This window comes from Desmodus rotundus, chromosome 10, assembly GCF_022682495.2.
Source record: "Desmodus rotundus isolate HL8 chromosome 10, HLdesRot8A.1, whole genome shotgun sequence".
In the NCBI taxonomy this organism is placed as follows: Eukaryota; Metazoa; Chordata; class Mammalia; order Chiroptera; family Phyllostomidae; genus Desmodus; species Desmodus rotundus.
The window spans coordinates 48820688-48839998 of NC_071396.1; the positions used below are offsets into that span (position 1 = coordinate 48820688).

Below are 19311 nucleotides of genomic sequence, written 5' to 3' on the forward strand. Positions count from 1 at the left end.
AAGGGCATCATGCTCAGCAAAAGAAGTTAGTCAGAGAAAGACAAACACCATGAGATTTCACCTACACGTGGATTCTAAAAAAAAAAAATAAACCAACAAAATTGAACTGTACTAACAGGTACAGAGAACAGGCTGCTGCTTGCCAGAAAGGGGGTTAAGAGACTGGGTGAAAAAGTTAAAGGGATTAAGAAGTATAAAGTGGTAGCTATAAAGTATTCCTGGGGATGTAAAATGCAGCACAGAGAATATGGTCACTACCACTGGAATAATTACGCATGGCCGGGGCGGGTACAGGAAACGTCAGGGGGAGCACTTAGTGAAGTGTGTGATTGCATAACCACTGTTCTATGCACCTGAAAATAACTCAGAATACTGAATGTAAACTATAATAGAAAATGAAGGTATCTATTCTAAAAAAAGGAATTTGAATCAATACTATTGAAGTTTTTCTTGTCATACATGAAGCCCTTTTTGAGGTCATACAATTTCTCCATTCTGCAGGAGGAAAATACTGGAGCACTGGCCTCAGACATATGAGCTTTGAACCTTCATCCCAACACTGCTGGGACTAAGCCCCCCTGAGACTGACAGCAGCCCAGAGGGAAGCAGGCAAGGCCAAGAGGTCAGGAAAGGGGATCCTGCTGATGTCACAGAGCAGCCAGGCTATGGGCTGTGTAACAATAGAGACTCTGCCTGCTTCACCCCCGCTGTGCCCTGGTGTCTGGAACAGGCCCAGCATGCTGGGCGCTGGCCTTTTCCCTGCAAAACCACGTTACTGTTGGGAGTAACCCTAATAAAGCCCAAGTCCTGAACCACTACCTGCTTCTCAGACTACAGGATGCCCCACCCCAATTCTGTGCAGAGAGGATAAAAACAGAGTGCCCAATACATCTTTCTGGAGCATCAAGTTTATTACAAACTTTGGAAAAAACAAGTACTTTAATAAGAACTCCCACAAACATGGGAGTAAAGAAAAGCAGGGGAGGGGAGAGGGGCCGGGGTAAAAACAATCCAGTCTCTGAAGTTTCATTAGGTGGGGGTGCTGAGGGCTGCACCTGCAGCGAGGACAGCCTCTCTTCCTGACCCCCAGGGGGCTGCAGGCTCTCCTCGCAGGTTAAGATGCTTCTGAAGGCCACGGAGATGCCCGCTACCCTCCTGATGTGAATCCCGTACAGGAACACTGCGGTGGTTTGCACACGTCCTTCGTCAACCAGACTCGAAGGCCTGTGTGTCTGGCAGCGCTCTCACCCGCAGCTGTCTGTGTGCCGCCTCTGGCTCGTCTCCCGCACCAGTGACTGGCCTTCCTGGAGCTCAGGACCTTCACATTCAGCATTTAAAATGCAGGGAGTGCAGCCCTGCCAGTGTGGCTCAGGGGGTTGGGTGTTGTCTTGTAAGCCACAGGGTCCCTGGTTGGATTCCCAGTCAGAGCACATGTGTGGCCAGGACCCTGGTTGGGCCCCAGGGTCCTCAGGTTCTTCTTAAAATGTATCTGCTGTAGGCCGTCCATAATTTTTAGAAATTATATTGGTTTCACTCTTGTTTTTTTATGATGTTGCTTCTTAGTGGATGGCCTACAGCAAATGCATTTTAAGAAGAACCTGAGGACCCTCCTTGCCACTCCCTGCCGGCCATGTCTGCAGTCAGAGGGAGAGCCTGGGGTCCCACCACGGATCTCTGAAGCTGGTAGACGGGAGACACTAGGGCCACACTGGAGGGCTGGGTTGGGTAGGGAAGAGGTGGTCCTTGAGTCCAGACGGGCTGGAGGGATGTTCGTTCTTGTAGGCAGGTTGACTTGGGGACTGGGCACCCTTGCTGCAATGTAGCACGGGAGACTGGAACATTTACTCAATTTCTGCCCTAAGGCCCGAGCCCCCTGCGTTGCACAGAGACTGGTGCTGGGGTCAGGGGCGGGGCAGGGCCTTACCCTGACGGTGCGGCCCACCATTTTATGTTGTCTGTTCTGTAAGATCATGTACGTCCCCATGATGTCATCGAATTTCCTTTGGGACACTGACTCCTCTATGTCTTCCTTCTTATATCCCAGCTTTTCCATTATTTCTATCACCCGGGGGTCCACATCACCCCTGGGCGGCTCACTATATGGCCTCAGGGCCTCCTCATAGCCAACATTTACCCACTGGTCTTTCATGATGCCCTCTAGGCTTGCTCTTTGGCTAGGGTCCACAGTCAGTAATTTTTTTAACAGTTCTTGGCACTCCACAGACAGAGAGTCTGGGATGCAGAAATGCCCACTGATTATCTGCTGCTTCTGGTTCTCAAAGCTGGTCCTCTCAAACGGCAGCTTGCCCGTCAGCATCCTGTAAAGGACGATCCCCAGGCTCCACGCATCAACCTTCCTGCCATCATAGGGTTGGAACTTCAAAACCTCTGGGGCCATGTAGGACACAGTTCCGCAGAAGGTCTGGAGTTTATCATCTGAAAATTTTGTGCTTAAGCCAAAGTCCGCCACTTTGATGTTATTCTCTCCATCTAGGAGGATGTTCCCCGGCTTCAGATCGCGATGGATGACTCCTTGGTGATGGCAATATTGAATCGCCGATGTCATTTGCCTAAACATGGGACGGGCGTCCGCCTCCGCCATGGGGCCGTTTTTCCGCAGATAGCCGAACAGGTGTCCTCCGGGCATGTGTTCCATGAACAGAAAAGTCTGGTCGTTGGTGTTAATCACCTGAAACAACTTGATGACGTTGGGGTGATTTAACCTCTGAAGAATAGCAGCCTCCTGAGAAACTCTAGAGAAGCCACACTTATTGATGATTTTCACAGCCACCTCAGCGCCTGTCACAAGGTGTCGGGCCAACATGACTTTAGAAAAGGACCCCTTGCCGATGGGGCTCAGCAGTTCATAGCCGCCAACACGGCACTCTTGCTTGGCAGAGAGGGCTGCAGAGTCACTAGACATGGTGGCTTCAAAATAAAAACAAAAAAATAATAAAATAAAATAAAAAAATAAAATAAAAAATAAAATAATAAAAACAAAATAAATAAAATTTGAGGAAAAGAAAATAAAAATAACAGTAAAAACAAAAAATGTGAAAAATAAAATAAACTGAAAACAAAATACAAATCTGTTTCAATTTCAGCAAAAGCAAGGAAATGAGCGAATGAGTCCAAGTCCAACAGGTCACTGCAATCAGCTTCCTGGGCTCTAACGGACAAAGGCCTCCGCCAGCCAGGGCCTTGTTTATATAGGAGCGGCGGGGACCCATCACAGGGGGCCTTATGAGGTCAGAGCAGAGAGTGGACCAATGGCCACTGGGGACAAACTACAGTGGTTTTCTCACCTTCTGGTCTCATGACAGCTTTACTCTGTAGGAAAAATAAAAGGATCCCCAAAAAGCTTTTTTTTAATGTGGGATATTAAAGATTTTTATTTGCTTTATTAGAAAAGACAATCTGTAGGATGCAAAAAAATAAATATATGAAAATGAAGAGTCTGACTTATTCTCAGGTCCCAGGTCCCAGTTCAAATCCCACCTGCTTGGAGAGGGCTTCCCTGACCCACCTGTTCCCACCGACTCCCCCAGCCCATCACGTCTGTCATCCTCACAGCCCTGACCACAGGGCACCTGATTCCTGCCACTGTGCATCCTTCCTGTGAAGGGAGAGGCCTGACCGCAGTGGTCCCTGTGTCCAGCACAGTGAGTGGCAACGGAGTGAGTGTTGAATGAGTATTTGGTCACTGGATTAATAGGAGAGTTTGGGGGAACAAAAGAAATCATGGCCAACTCTTTCTTTAATCAAAGTGAGTCACAGAGTATCTTTAAGAATTCATGTCTGTCCTCACTCAGCTTTGGGGCAGGTAAGATAGTCTGGGTCCCCAGGTATGTGGGCTCTCAGTGAGCCTTAGCAAAGGCCCACGGGAAGGAGCCTCATTGTAAAATCACCGAAGGTGGTTCATCCCTCCCGCCAGCGGCACCTGCTAAGGAGGCAGGGAGTTGGGATCGGCAGTGAGGCTGCAGGGTACTTTCACACTTTGAACATCCATTTGCATGTTCCAGAAAGGACCTCTCAGGGACCTTGAGTAGCCGTTTATGTAAATGTCTGTGATACCAAAATGAACCATCTCTGGGGAGGGAAGTGATGATGAGGTGGGTTCACTTCCATGTGCAAAAACACTTGGAAACCTCCGGATGAAAGGCCTTCTGCAGAGGTACAGAGGGTGAGGGGACATGTTGGGTCCCATTCTGCCCTTTCATGGCGGCACAGAGGGAGCAGGCAGGACACTCAGGGGGAGCCTGTGGCACGTTATGTTCAGACTCATCCTCCAAGAAAGCTCCCTACTTTCACTATGCCAATGCCACGCATTTTAATCACATGCGTAAGGTATTATTCTGGTCATTATTTTCCTTGACTATTTCTCTCCTAAAGTCTCACCTTTGCATAAAGGTGTCTTTAGAGGGATTTGCCTGTGAGGTTTTCCTTCTATGACACTTCAGTTTGTTAATGTTTACCTTACATGTGAGACACTCAGTTCCTAAGCATGACAGTCTCTGTTGCTGAGCTGATGGGGACCAAACGGGGTCATTTCATCAGTTCTAGACAGATGTTCCCAAGCTCGAGTCGGGGATCAGAATGAGCTCAGGTAGGAGAAAAGGGAGAAAATTTTAGTAAAAGCTGCCAATTTATGAGTTAACTGTATCTATTTATAAAAACGGTACTAATAGCTACTTAAGAAATGATACCAATGGAAGAGAACATTTCCTGAGGATAATGATCTCCTTTCAGCAAGGTAAATCCAGACTCAAAGATAAGACATTGAATGTAAAACTATCAAGACAAAAGCCCAGCTTAAAAAAGAAACCGGCAACCATCTTTTCAATGAGCTTCATCAATTATGTAATCGTGATGGTGCCCCCACAAGCATGTAGCGTTTTTATGTTTTTCTTGACCTTGTGATTTTCTCACTTTGGGAGGGAGGTGGGCAGTGAAGAATTTTATTGCTTGTTCTCGGGAGGAGGAAGGGCTCGTTTGCTTTGCTGAGCCTGGCCCTTCCTGAGAGGGGACGGAGCGCCCGGACCCCTTCCGTGGATGCAGACGCGTCCTGGGAACGGCTCCTTCGGATCTGACGCCCTTTCTCTGTTAGTCACGTCTCTTTGGGATTTTCTTCAACTGCTTCACCTCCGAAGCCTCTTCTTCCTCAGGGGATAGCAGGGCCTGCTCCAGACTCAAGGGCCATTCCCAGGTCCAGGCCTGCACGCTGTCCACAGCAGACACCCGCTTGTTCCAGGGGCGTCCCAGACCATCCCCAAGGTTCTGGTTACATGGACGCTGCACACAGAGCCCCAGGAGAGTGTGCCCATGTCCAGCCTCAGGCTCAGGACTTCTTCTGGTCTGCTCACACACAAGCTGTGTGAGCGCAACAGGGCCAACCCACTCACTGCCCACTGAGTGCCCTCGCTCACAGTTCCCCTTCTTGTGCCAAAGTTTTCTCAGCTTTTGAACTTATTTTGAGAGATGCCTATCATTTCACACTGTCTGGAAAGATAAAATGCAAAGTCCCTAGGGACCAATTTGTAAACTCCTGCCCTCTGATTCATTACCTTGACAACACAGTCATTATAATGTAATAGAAGACAGCTGATGCACTAAATTACTCTGAGCAAGGCACCATAAACAGAGATAAAGTACTACCAAGAAATTGTTTGGCATTTCAAAATAAGCAGCTTTTTGATGACTGCAGGATTTTCTCTAGGTTTTCACAGGACACCTTGGTGTTCTGTTTGATTAGAAAGAGCCCGATGCTCTAGACATGAAAGAAAGCAGCTGAGGAACCGTCGCCACCACCTACTCGGCCAACGTCAAAGATCATTGAGCAGCCACTGAGGGCAAAGCACGTTACACTTTACACGCTAAGCAAATGCACTTGACTCTTTGAGGGAAGGCACACGTTAAAGGGTGCATCCAAACAAATGGAAATACTCATGTTTCAGCCATTTTTATGAGCACAATGCAAATATGATCGACAGGCATGCAGTGTGCAAAGGCAGCTCGTCACAAGGTCTATGAATGGGCACATCTTTGCATCCAGGCACTGGTTCTATAAGTCGTTTCAGATTCCCCTACTTTTTCTTTTTTTACCTTTATTGCACTTTTCCCATTACCAATAGTCCCCTCATATCCCTCTCCCCTCAGCAATCACCACACTGTTGTCTGTGTCCATGAGTTCTTTTCCTTTTTGCTCAATCCCTCTACCCACTAACTCCCCACACACTAGCTGTCATCCACTCTCCATCTACAAGCCTGTCTCTGTTTTGCTTGTTAGATCAGTTTGTTCATCAGCTTCCACATATGAGTGAGATTATATGGTACTTGTCTTTCTCTGACTGAACATAAGCACCCCTGTGTTCACTGCAACATTATTTACAATCGCCAAGCCATGGAAGCAGCTCAAGTGTCCATCAGTAGGTGAGTGGATTAAACAACTATAGGACATTTACACAATGGAATTCTACTCAGCTGTAAAAAAGAAAATTTTACCCTTTGAACCTGCAGAACGTTATGCTAAGTGAAACGAGCCAGTCAGAGTCCCCTCCATTTAAAAATGGCAGCGAAGTCCTGCAGAGACCGTACAAAGGAAAGAGGCGGCACCGTTTGTGTAGAAGAGCATCACGATTTGACACCAACCAGGCCGCACCTGTGTTCACGTCTAACCTGCTAACCCGTTGACTATTCCCACAATGGCATGCTCAGTCCCTTCTACGGCTCACCAAAGGTTTCCAGGGAGCAGCGTGGCCTGGTGCAGGAGCAGGGCGTGAGACAGCCAGACCTGGATCTGAGTCACCACTCAAGCTTCACCACTGACTCACAGTCCTCTCTTCTGAAGGGAAATGACTAAATCTTGCTTTCATTTCCTTACCTCTAAAATGAAAATAATAGTATTGAATTTATACAGTTGTGCAAGGAAAATGAGATCAAGGGTAAAAGAAATATCTGTGGAAAGCCTGCAAAGAGTAAGCACTCAAGAAATATGAGTTAATTTCCCTATTTTCATCCCATTGAATTAAAGTATATTTTTCAGTGAAGGAAGGACGCAAGAACTTTGAGCAAGTGCGATCTCTTTCTCCTGTGAATCGTGCACATTGCACTTGAAGTTCATTTCAGGTCCGTGGCACCTGTGTACAATCGTGCGCATCTCTTGTGTTGTGAAATGCTTTCGTCACGCTGCACGTTGGTCGTACATTTAACCAAACTAGACATTGTCTCCCCAGCTGAATAAAAGGCCCTTTTTCATGGCCTTTTATTGACTTGAGACTTATTAAAATCTTTTATATATGCGTTTTAAGGGTGTATTTAAAGTGTTCAATATATATTTTCCCAATGACCAACTTGAAAACATGCTAAATGCCTGTGAACACACCATGACACCCATCTGCTCATTTGCAAGTTGTTGAGGGCAGGCACCACCATGTACGGGGCCGCACCAAAGGCCCAGTGTACGCAGGACTCTGTCTTCACACAGCAGTTCCTCCGCGCTCATTGGCCACCATGTCCTGTCTTACCCGTCTCAGCATCCTAGACAGAGCATTGTGGCCTCTCGCACAAAAGAAAATACTCTATGTATGTTTGATACACAAAAGAATAAAGAGCATAAATGTTGGTGAAATTGAAACACCTGAGTGTAGCTCTATGAATTAAGTAGATGTACGTATATATAGCCAAGGGGAAAATATAGTTACAGACGACCTGAACCGCTCAGGCAATCGAGGGCTTCTGGAGCTCTTTCAGCTTGGGGGGTGGGGGTTGGGGGTTGCTGATAAATAACGCTGTGTCCCCCCAGGTGAATCTGTTCCCAAACACTGCGACATGATAAGCTGACTCCCGAAGTCAAACAAGAACATAGGCCTCAACCTTTGCTGATTTCTCCATGGGGTAAAAAGAAGAGAAATGGCTGTTGGAAGCTACTTTAGGACCTTCGAACACGGAAGGAATGCCTGGCTCAGTGGTTCACTAGCCACAGGAATGATCAGTGGCACCGGTTCTGCCTAGCAGGCAAAGTGATTAGTCTCGTGATTTGTGAACATTTATAAAAAGCTTTTTCTTACAGTTCTATGAATTAAGGTCCCTCTGTTGTGGTGGTGGCAGTAGCATTTTAGATGGAACAGAATCCCTTGGATTTGTTCAATGTGGTATTTCAGGGGGTAGGTATCAGGTTCCCCCTGAAGTATTTGGGTTCCCCAAACAGTGCTCACACCCCTGCCCTCTAAGAACTCACAATCTAGTGGAGAGTCAGATAGATGCATAACTAACTCAGTATTTTAACAATTGCGATCTACATATTACTTCACAAAAGGCAAAATTTATTGCCACACTGTTCACTTTGCATATTCTGATTTCTCACTACTGCCTACTCAAAAAAAAAAAAAATTATTAATCACTCAGAGAGTTTAACGTATCACAAAACTTAAGTTCTGTATGGAAGGTGTGGATCACATCCATTATCTACTAAACATCCAGAGAATTCATGCGGCCTTTTGCCCACCCAAATACATGAAGAGTTGGATTTAGTAGACAGGCGATAAATGGGGTGGTGGTCTCTTTTACATTTAAAAAATAAATTAACGATAGCATTTCTCTACAGAAAAAACTTGCCTTTTTTGCTTAAAACATTCAATGCACATAAAGTAATGTACACCCACCTTTTGGGAATAGATTCGCCATACACACTCTTTTTATATGTCCCAGCTGCCAGTGGTGTGTCTGTATGTGTAAACTGCACCTCCGCAGGCCACTTAGAATGGACAATCTTAAAGTCACCTCCATGCAGAAATTAACTGCATAAATGGCCAGGACATTTGGGGGAAAACCAAATCTTTGAGGGCTGGAGAAGAGTTTTAAAATGTCACTTTTTAGAGCTGTCTTACTCAAAACTTATTGCCATGCCCATTTAAATTATAAAATAACACTGAAAAACTGTCTTTTGTTTCTGCTACTTGCAAATCAACTACTCAGTGTTGTAGTAATAGTAATAATAATAATAATAAAAAACATTTATTTCGTGTTCTTCCAGGCTCTCGGCTAATAATGAAAGTGTAATACAATGCTCTCAATAAGCCCATGGTGTTGGTTACATTATCACACATGAGGAAACAGAGGCAGGGGGACACTATGTAATTTGCCCAATGCCGCAGACACTGAGACAGTGAGACCGCAGACAGTGAGACCGGGGTGTCAGCTCCAGAACTCCCTTTTTAAACAGCACACCGCCCTTCACTACCTGCTGACTTCAGTAGAGTCCTTTTGATCACTTAAAACTCTTCAAGCTTCACTTTGACTGACTATGCCAGATTGCTCTCTTGTATTTCAAGACTTCTCCACACAGATCCCAGACACTGGACAAAACTGGACTGGCCACTTCCCCACACATTCCGAACTTTCTCCATTTCACAATTTTATCAATGGTATTTCCTCGATGTAAAATGCAGTCACTTACTATCAACAGAGGGAGAATGAAAACTACTTTAAATGTATATGTAGATAAAGATATAATAATTATAAAGGCTAACAGAACGATCAATTACTATGTGCCAGAAACTGTGTCAGTCCATTTACATAGCTGTATCAGGAACGCAAAAGATGTGGGATACCACACACAGGTATTGATGCCCTGACGCCACAGGTGAGGAGCCAAGTCTCGGGGAAGTTAAGTACCTTGTCTAAAACAACTTAACTAACAAGAACTAGAGTCACAGCCCGAACGCCAACTGTCTGACTCCAAGCAGCAAGCTGCTGGTCACACATTCTAGGCTGCATCTTTCCCAAATTCCAATTTGCATTGCAGTTGTTTGAGAGTAAGTTGTTTTTATCCCTGCTAACGTGTACATTTCTTGGAACACAAGCGAGATTTCCATCTCTGAATACCCCGCAGCCCAACACGTACAGTCTTCTGGTGCTTAGGAAGTGACCCGAGTAAAGGCGAGGACTTCTGAAATGAAATGTCGACTTCGAGGCTTCAGGGAAGACTTGACTCCCAGGGAGGAGCACCCTCCTCCGCCCCCTTGAAGCACTGCCTGCGTTCAACCTGCACTACCCTTGCCCGTGGGTGGGCTGACAGGAAGCAGACGTGCAGAAAGAGCCGGTGTGCGGTGGGTCCGCCTCTGCACCGCTCTGCCTGGCCCCAGGTGAGAGTGGCCCGCAGTCCCTCACCTTGCTCTGAATGCTGTGTGGAAAGTGTTGTGGTTTATGAACACATTGCAGCTAACTTCAGTTCAGGCTTCTCAAAGATTATAAAGCCTCAGGGACTGGAAAATTAGGTTAAAACAATTTTTAAAGGGCCATTCTTCCTTTTTTAAAGATTTCGTTTATTTATTTTTAGAGAGGAAGGGACAGAGGCAGAGAGGGAGAGAAACATCAATGTGAGAGAGAAATATCAATCAGTTGCCTGTCATATGGACCCCAACCAGGGACCTGGAACCCAGGCTTGTGCCCTGACCAGGAACTGAACCAGCGACCTTTCGCTTCGCAGAATCATGCCCAACCAACAGAGCCACACCGGCCAGGGTGGTAAAAATTTTAAAGGAGCATATTCTCTGGGAAACTTCTTATATTCCCAGTTATACTGCCAGTAGTCAGTCTGAGAAATATGTATTTAAATAAAAGAAAGTTACTTAAACATACCAGAGCCAGAAGATATTGATAAATCTGATTGGGGTTCTAAAAATGAAAAGACTCTGGTAAGAGACCACTTCTAATTTTATCTGACCCATTTGATTACATGCCACTCCTTGAGACAGTGTCAGTGCCCGTGGAATCACAGAGAACTGCCACCGTGGCTTATGGAGCGAGCACTGGACTCAGAGTCAGGAGACGGGGATGCTAGGTCAGGCCAGACTGCCACTCAAAGCAGAGTGAGCACAAGGAAGTTACCTGGTCCCTGTGAGTCTCATTTTCATATGTAAAATGGGAACAGTCTGACCTATTGATTGTACTGTTACTACAAATCAATGTGTGGCAATCAATGAACGTGTAAATAAATGAATGAGCAACTTCAGAGCATGACCAGAAGGTAAAGGGATAGGCCAAAGAACATACACGCATGACCCATGGACACGGACATGCATGTATGTTCACGGGGATTGCGTGGGAGTAGGGACAGGCTGGGTAGAGGGGGCAAGGGGAAGAAAACGGGGACAACTGTAATAGTATAAATAATACAATATTCAAAAGGAGAGAAACAGTTCAGAGGGTGAGAAGGACTAAGAAGAGCTTTCCGAGCAGACGCATGAGGGCTGCGACCTGCACGCTCACACAGGCTCCGGCGCAGAAGCAGCACAGTGGGCAGGGTGGTCCAGGAAGAGACAAAGGCGGCAGCAAAGCTCAAAATGCTCTTGGCTGAGCATTCTACCCTCGACGCTCGAACCGGCTTCCCAGTTGTGAAGTGGGAGCTGCCACGTGTCCTTCACAGAGCTGCAGTCAGTGTGAACCAGGGTGGTGCGTGCGTGCGTGCACACACACGCAGTTTTTAAAAGAGGACTCGACAGTACTGGTATACAGAAGATGCGCAGTGAACAGCAATTACGATTGGTCAGCACCTATTAACTCGGCACATACGTCGTGTCTCATCCTGCACTGGGCCCCAGAAATGCAAAAGCACATGAGACACACCAGCACGCTCCCAAGCAGAGCGGAGTCTAGCCAGGGAAGCAAGCAGGAAGTAAGTTTTAAAAATTATGGAATTACCACTGTGTAACAATGCAAAGCACAGACTGTTCGGAGGGAATGACCTCAGCTAGGCTAGGACCCACAGGAGGCCTCTTTGGGGGAGTGACATGTGACCTGAGACCGAGGAGGAGTCAGACCACCCGGGCAGGGTGAGGAGTAAACCCAGTGGAGGACACAGAGGTGTGAAAGCTATTTGCTCACTCTTGTAACATCACAGCAAACTCTTAACGGAACAGTCAAGTAGCTAAGAGATGAGATGACTCCAACACTCTCAGCTGCAGTTCTCCTGTCTCCCTCCATACCAGCTGAGAAGTCACACCACCCAGACAACTTTCCACTCTGTATGTTGAAAGAATCAAACTCATACAGGAAAACATGCTTCTCAGAAAAGAGAAAAGAAGAAGAAATACGAATAATAGAGTCATAAACTCAGCAGCCACTGAGGATATTCTATGGGAAAAAACTCCTCCATGACTAACCCAACAGCTGGCATTACCATGTCGGGCCATGACCCCACCCCGGTGACCTGACTGTTTGGCCTGAACGTCCTCGGAGGCAGGGATGGTCCCTCCTCTTCCTCTTCCTGGGCAGACCTGCTCAGTGCTGAGCAGGTGAACACCAGCACGTACCCTCCACACACAAAGATCCCCTTTCCCTGGTGGCTGCAGAGTACAATGTCCTAATCACCTAGCACGTGGCCATTCGACCACTAACAAGACCACATTTAACCCTGCGGGCACTGGGATTTCCCCAACACCACAGCTGTGGGCGACAGAAGTTGGACAAGCACGGCCTTTGGGGCTGGGGTAGGGGTCCACGGGTGAGGCTCTAGCCTTGGAAGCCGGGCAGCAGCACACACGTGGGGACTGGGCTTTCCCTGAGAGCAGACAGCAGCCAGACGCAGTCCCCCAGGCCGCAGTGGCCTCTCTGTGCAGACGACAACCGCATGCCCTCCTCAGTCACGCCCCTCACTCACACATCCGCATGAAAGGCACAGGCGCTTCCCTGTCCACAAAGGACACCAGTCGCCCCACCTGCGCCTCACACTGAGAGATCACACTGCATTTGGAAGCTGATGCCGTATCTGCAGCTCTGTCAAGATGAAACATGGCACCAGGGACATTTACCCCCTGCGGTTCTTCCCAAAGACAACATCATCCACTCCGAGGAGCAGGTCACGTAGGCTAGTTTCAAATGCATGGAACTGAGGCTCTAAGCTGACCCCCCTTTCCACACATCTACCCATCCTCAGAGCGGCTCCCGAGGCGCCTCCTCCAAGACCCTGTTCCTGACCCTCGCCCAGGAAAGGCCGACTGTCCACTCACTGGGACCCTAGTCCACGAGGCTCTGCAGGGCACCTCAGACACACCCTCTGGGTTCTCTCATTTCATCTCTCTCTATCGCTCCCTCTCAGCCACCAGGACGATACGCCCCCTTAGGAAAGCCTCTGTCACACTCCTCTCCAGCACCTACGAGGCCATCAGTAAGCACCTGACTGAATGCTCGCTGACCAATTGGCTCACACACGAACGAGGTCAGCGGACACATCTGACACCTCCTCTAAGATCCTTTCAAAGCTGAAAACCCGAAACAAAACATCAGTCACCCGTCTTTGACCAAGCCTTGCTGCCTGTATCGTGTCCATTCCAGTTGTGACACTGGGTCAGGCCCTGCATCAGGGGTGTTATGGACCCCTCATGCCACAGATGAAATGAGTGCCATAATTTCCACTCTACAGATAAGGGAACTGAGGCTCAGAGGAGCTAAGCACTTGCCTAAGTACACACAGCTATTAAAGAGAAGAGCTGGGAATCGAACCCAGTCTTTGTGACTGCAAAGCCCAGAGCCCTTCCGATACATCTCATTGCATCTCACCATCCGTGGCTCCGAGGGCAGAATGGACATTTGCTAGGCCTCCAGGAGTGAGCTGCTACATAGCACAACTGAAGACCTTAACACCGAAAAGTCTCCGTCTCAGGCCTCAGAGCTGCAGGGACGCAGGCCCGTAGTCCAGCAGGGCCTCTGCAAGCAGCCGTCTTGCTGCCGTGAAAGCACTCCAACCCACTCAACGGTCTCAAGCGAGAAAATGCAAACCGCGTATTGACTGGCTTTCAAATTCAACTGACATGTTTTCTCTATTGAGAATTTCCCCAAACTAAGGCTGTTTCATTAGGACTCGACAAATACAATATAATTAACTCAGGGACTGTTGTTCTAGCAGGTGGAGTAACAGGAAGGGCTTTTTCCCCCTTTTTATAAAACCAACAATTCATTTTACACATTGGAGGAAAGGTAATAAACATTTCTTTAAAATGGATTTTAAACACGGAGACAGAAGGCCGCAGTTCCCCATAACTACAAGGAGAATTTTATTACCCTTCAGGACTCCCTATGCTTCCATCCAAAGGTTGGACCACAGCCCCAAACAGCTTGTGCTCCTTGGTTCTGGAGGCACCGGGAGCTCCTAGAGATGACAGAGGAAGCGGAAGACAACGTGGACACGGCCGTGGGCACCCCAGGCAGAGCTGGCTGCGCTGGAAAGACACCGAGGTTCCCTGAGCCTGTGCGTCACACCAACTCCCCGCCCTTCACAAACATGATCTCGCTCCGTCTTCAGAAACGCCCTGCAAGACAGATACCGTCGGCCCCACTTTACGGATGAGAAAATGAAGCCTGGATAAGTCAAATTACTCAAGTGTATGCAGCCAGTTAATGGGACGCCCGAGATTTGAACCCTGCTCTGTGCCCTACACTTCACAGTGCCCACAGCTCTCTGACAAGAGAAAGGACCTCTTATTTGGCCTTTTCTGCTTTTGATTCTGACTGCCCCTCCCCATTCCGTATGGTTAGAAGGCCCATTTAATTCCATTGGTTTTACTGAAGTGGTATTCATACCTCATTCGTTAAACTGTAACCTTTGAAATAAGAGCAGTGGCTTCAAATTTTCCATTTTCCCTTCTCTGATCAAGAAAACAGAGAGAGACTCCACGCTGCCTGCAACCACTACAGCTGAACTGGCACAGATGGGAAGGACCTCAGGAACCGTCTAGCCCACCCATTCCATTTCAGAGATGGGCAAACAAGTGAAGGAGGCCACGTGATTCGCATGTAGTTGCACATTTTAATAGTGGCAGAGTCACGTCCCACCTCGCCCCCCCCCCCGCCCCCCCCGCACTGAGACACCGCTCTCTGCAGGCCAAGTGGCTGGATGGCAGCATCCATCACTACGTTAGAAATGCTGCGAAACAGCAGCCCAACAGTAAAATGAATGGAGACAACGTAAATGTCCACCGATGCAGGAGTAAGTGGTAAGCTGCAGTACAGAGGAATCTTACAACACAAAGCAATTAACTACATTTGTAACTATCAAAGCAAAACCCAGCAAAAGACAACTTTCAGTAAGACGAACACGTTAGAGAAAAGACTGATTTCCACCGCACAACATATAAGGTAATGTGTTGGTTGTGGACATGCCGCGTGCCACGAAAACGACGAACAGGGGCAGGTGTTCTTCATGTAACGGTGTGGTCGCTTTCCGGGGAAAGAAAACAGGAAAGAGGCTCAAGGAGGGGCACCCATGGGACTTCGATCTTATAGCTGATGTTTTTTTCCTTAAAATACGCAAACAGGCAGAGGCAGCCAGAGATGAAAGATAAAACTTTCGACTTGATCTAACTTCAAAGAGGAGAGACTGAGTTAAAACCGGGCACACTCGCATTTGAATGAATAGACTTCTCGTCCTTTCCTGGCACGACTGACTAGAATTCTTACCAAATACTATTTTATTGCCACAATCAGGACAGAAGGAGGAGGCTAAAGTGGGGTGTGACTATCTGGGGCGGGAATGGGTCCAGTAAGAGGATCTGTCGCTATAGAAGGAAGAATAGTGTTTAAATTACGTGGGAAGGCAAAGGTAGGAGAGAGACACCAACCGGAGCAAACGTGAGGGAACCAGGCCAGCTGCCCCTGAAAATCTGCAGCTCAAGGGGTCAGATGAGGTGAGTAGATTCTTAAACACAAAAAAAATTGTCAGCACTGTATGGACGCAAACCAGGCTCTTTGGGGATGAGGATGAATTCAACACGAAAATAAAAATTATCGGGACTTAAGATTCATGTGAAGCCTCTGATGTAAAATTTCAGATGAATCTAGAGGGGAAAAAACCTTTTTCTAAAGAACAATTTTTAAAAATAAACCATCTTTCCTCTCCATTGAACCCATTAAAACATCAGCAGAAAATGAACGTTGGGATGACCCACGGGGCGCTGGCTCCAGAAACATAGCCGGCACACGGCTGTGAAGAAAGTGAAGAACTCTCACTTTCAAGGGTTAGAATTTTCATCCTCAAAACCTTTGAGGGCGCTGGTCAGGATTTGAATTTGTAGGATTCTGGTAAAATAGATTGCAAGTCAAAGGGAAAGGTTTTTCTTCTTTTCTTCCACTGGAGTAAACAGCAGGGGTGAAAGGGCCCCTGCCTCCCGGGCTTCAGTTCTATCTGGAGGTCAACGTCTACACGTTCGCATTCTGCTCAGCCGATCACCAGCACCACCGAGTTCGGCCAGAGCCAGGCTGCCCTGGGAGGGTGATTAGCATTCACTCCACGAGAAAAACACCATCCTTACAACCAGCAGCTATCTGCTTTACCTAAAACATTCATTTATTCCACATTAAAGGAACCCACTTGTCTCAAAAAAATTCCGGGATAAACCACCCCCCTTCAGCCATTTCTCCTAAAATGTTTTGTCTTGTGGAGTGGAACTTCACAGCCAAATAAATCAGTGGGTTCCTTCCTGAGTGAACCGCGCCTCCAGACGGAACCTAAATTAACCCTTGTCTCATCACTCCAGGGTATCTTCAGGTAATCAGCACTTTATAGTAAAGTGAGGTCTCGGTTATGCACATGAATTACTTTCCCCACCCCCCAGCGCACGAGGAAAACCTTTTCTTCCGCAGAGGCATTATAAATAATTTCAATTTTCTTCTTCAAAAGGGACTGGCTGAGGAGCTCGGAAACAGCTCGTTAGAATTCACTTTGCTTCTTGTTTGTCCCTGTTCTCTGAATCCCCAAGCAACACCATCCTGGTTCTTGTTTCATTCACCGCAATACTGCAGTTCCCTAAACTCTCTGTCTTCCCCTCCGGACCCTTGGACCACCTTCCTCAGCAGCCTCCCCTCCACGGGAACAGGGAGTCCTTGCTTTGGCACCTGGATTATCACACTGATGGTGACTGTTAGCAAAGGTTGGCGGTACCCCGATTCACATACAACGACACAGAATGAGTGCAGCCCCATTGTAGCAAAAACTGTCACCTCAGCTAAAACTGACCTATGTCGCTTTTGTAAATACCTGGTACCTTATGGGTTTCCCAGTTTCTCAGACCAACCCGCCTTCACTTCCCCACTGGTTCTGGCGCCCACCCCATCACCCCCAGTACAGCGGACCCCCTTATCTGTGTTTTTGCTTCCCATGGTTTCAGTCACCCACGGCCAATTCAGGTCTGAAAACATTACATAGAAACTTCTAGAAATAGACAATTCTTAAGTTTCACATTGCGTGCTGTTCTGAGTAGCATGACAGACTCTTGCACCATCCCGCTCCGCCCATCCAGGACGCGACTCACCCCTTCGTCCAGCATCTCCACTGTATGCTGACCACCCGTTAGTCATTAGGAGCTATGTTGCTTATGTGGTCAGTTATCAGAGAGAGAGAGACGGAGAGAACACTCACATAACTTTCATTACAGTATATTGTTATAATTGTTCTCTTTTATTAATACTAATTGTTGTTCACCTCTTACTGTGCCTAATTTATAAGTTAAACTTTCTTATAGGCATGTGTGTATAGGAAATAACAGTACACGTAAGACTCAGTACTATCTGCACTTTCAGGCACCCACAAGGGATCGTGGAACGTGCCCCCCGGGGATAAGGGGGCACTACTGCACTTACACACGCACGACACCTGTGTAAGACCTTAGGTGACTTACGATCGATAACCTGGAATGCCCCACAGGGAGGCCGTCTTTAGTGTGGTCCCTACCACCTAGCACAGCGAGCGTGAACATTGAGCATTTGGGCACTTTATGAGTGAATGAACACATTCAGAGTCTGAACCTCTTGAGCCCCAATAATGAAGATCTGGGGTGCACCACTACAGTGACCTGCCTCATATAGAACAAGCCAGCTCCAATCTAGCCCTGAGAGCTTCGCAGCATTACCACTCTGCAGGTCCCTAGGTGGGACTGGAAGGAGAAAGAAAAACCCCGAGTGGGAAGGGAGGGAAGCAAGGGGGAGGGCAGCTCAGTGGAAAGAGTAGGGAATAAAAAAACCCAATTACTTGCTAAAACAACACTGATGAGCACTTCCTATATGTCAGACATACTAACTCACTTACTCCCCTCAATGCTCTTGTTGCCTTTCTAGATGGGAAGCCTTAGAACCAGAGAAGTTAAGCAACTTGCCTAGAGGCACACAGCTAGTAACTGGCAGAGTCAAGTTCTAAACTTGGAGAATCTGACTGCAAAGCCCAAGACCCCAGAACACACTGCTTTCTCTGGGTACCCAATAGGTGAGAAGTGGGAAAAAAAATTTTTTTAAAACACGTGGTCAAAAGCAAATTTGGAAAATGGTAAGTTAAATGGGTCGTACTAAAAGACCTCTTAGAGCTTTTGATTTGCTAATGAGCATTGTGAAACTCCACGGGAGGAACAGTGTAGGAGTATGTCACAAACTCACGTGACTAGGGGCTTTTTCTCGGGCAAGCATCTCTCTGGACCAGATGCCACTTTCAGAAGCATAAACCTCGTATCTGCTCCACACCCACTTCCACTCCTCCCACCTCTACCAGACAGGAAACTACTCGCCTTTGCCCGCTGCCCTCTCAAACTCGGCACCTGCCCAACTCTCTCCACAGGCATCTGTCTTTGAGGATTTCACAAAGGAAAATTTTCAACTCCTGTCTGTCCCTTCTGTGAGATTTGGCATTAAATCACTACAGTCAAAAAGGATATCCTACTGTACCCAAATTTCAGGAAAAATTCTTCTTAGAAAAGCCTGAGGTTGACGGCTACTATACGCCACTGACAGAGGCATTAATGATTCACTTAAAGACAACGACTGGAAGACATCTTCCAGCTCACGGAAGGAGCCTGGCAGGTGAGGCACTTTCCCGCTACCTGCCTTGGAGTCAATCACATGGTAAGTGCTCCTTCTACGAAGCCCTGTTGGCCAAAGCTCAGTAAATACCCTTAAGCAGAGATAGCAACTATAGGTTAACTATTTCTTTTTCATTAAACTGATTGGGGTGATATTGACTAATAAAATTATAGGTGTTTCAAGTGTACAATTCTAGGACATATCATCTATGTACTGTATTATGTATCCACCCCCCAAGGTCAAATCTTCTTAAATGCTGTGAGTGTCCTAACTATTCACACCAACACCTAAGACAATCAGGAGCTACCTGGGCATTTCAGAGGCCAACCCGAAAACTGAGTGGCAAATCTGACCACCTTGAAATAAGCCAAACTCCAAGCTAATTAATGTTGTAGTGGAGGAGTTACCTGAGAGTCCTGTAGGAGCAACGTCATTTAGCAGGCACATCTTGGATTCCTAATCACAGCTTTGGAG

General features: G+C 47.2%; 1 protein-coding gene across 2 annotated transcripts in view; it reads right to left on the bottom strand.

The window, feature by feature from the left end:
- Positions 1 to 19311, bottom strand: part of SPOCK1 (SPARC (osteonectin), cwcv and kazal like domains proteoglycan 1) — a 466288-nt gene that overhangs the window by 235301 nt on the left and 211676 nt on the right. The window contains exon 1 of one of the 2 annotated variants that reach the window (XM_053913195.2): positions 8661 to 8697. The exons of the other annotated variant lie outside the window; for it this stretch is intronic. Coding sequence (XP_053769170.1) covers positions 8661 to 8682 — 22 coding nt within the window. The 5' untranslated portion in view covers positions 8683 to 8697. Of the gene's footprint in view, positions 1 to 8660; positions 8698 to 19311 lie in introns of those variants that run through there. 2 annotated transcript variants of the gene reach the window in all.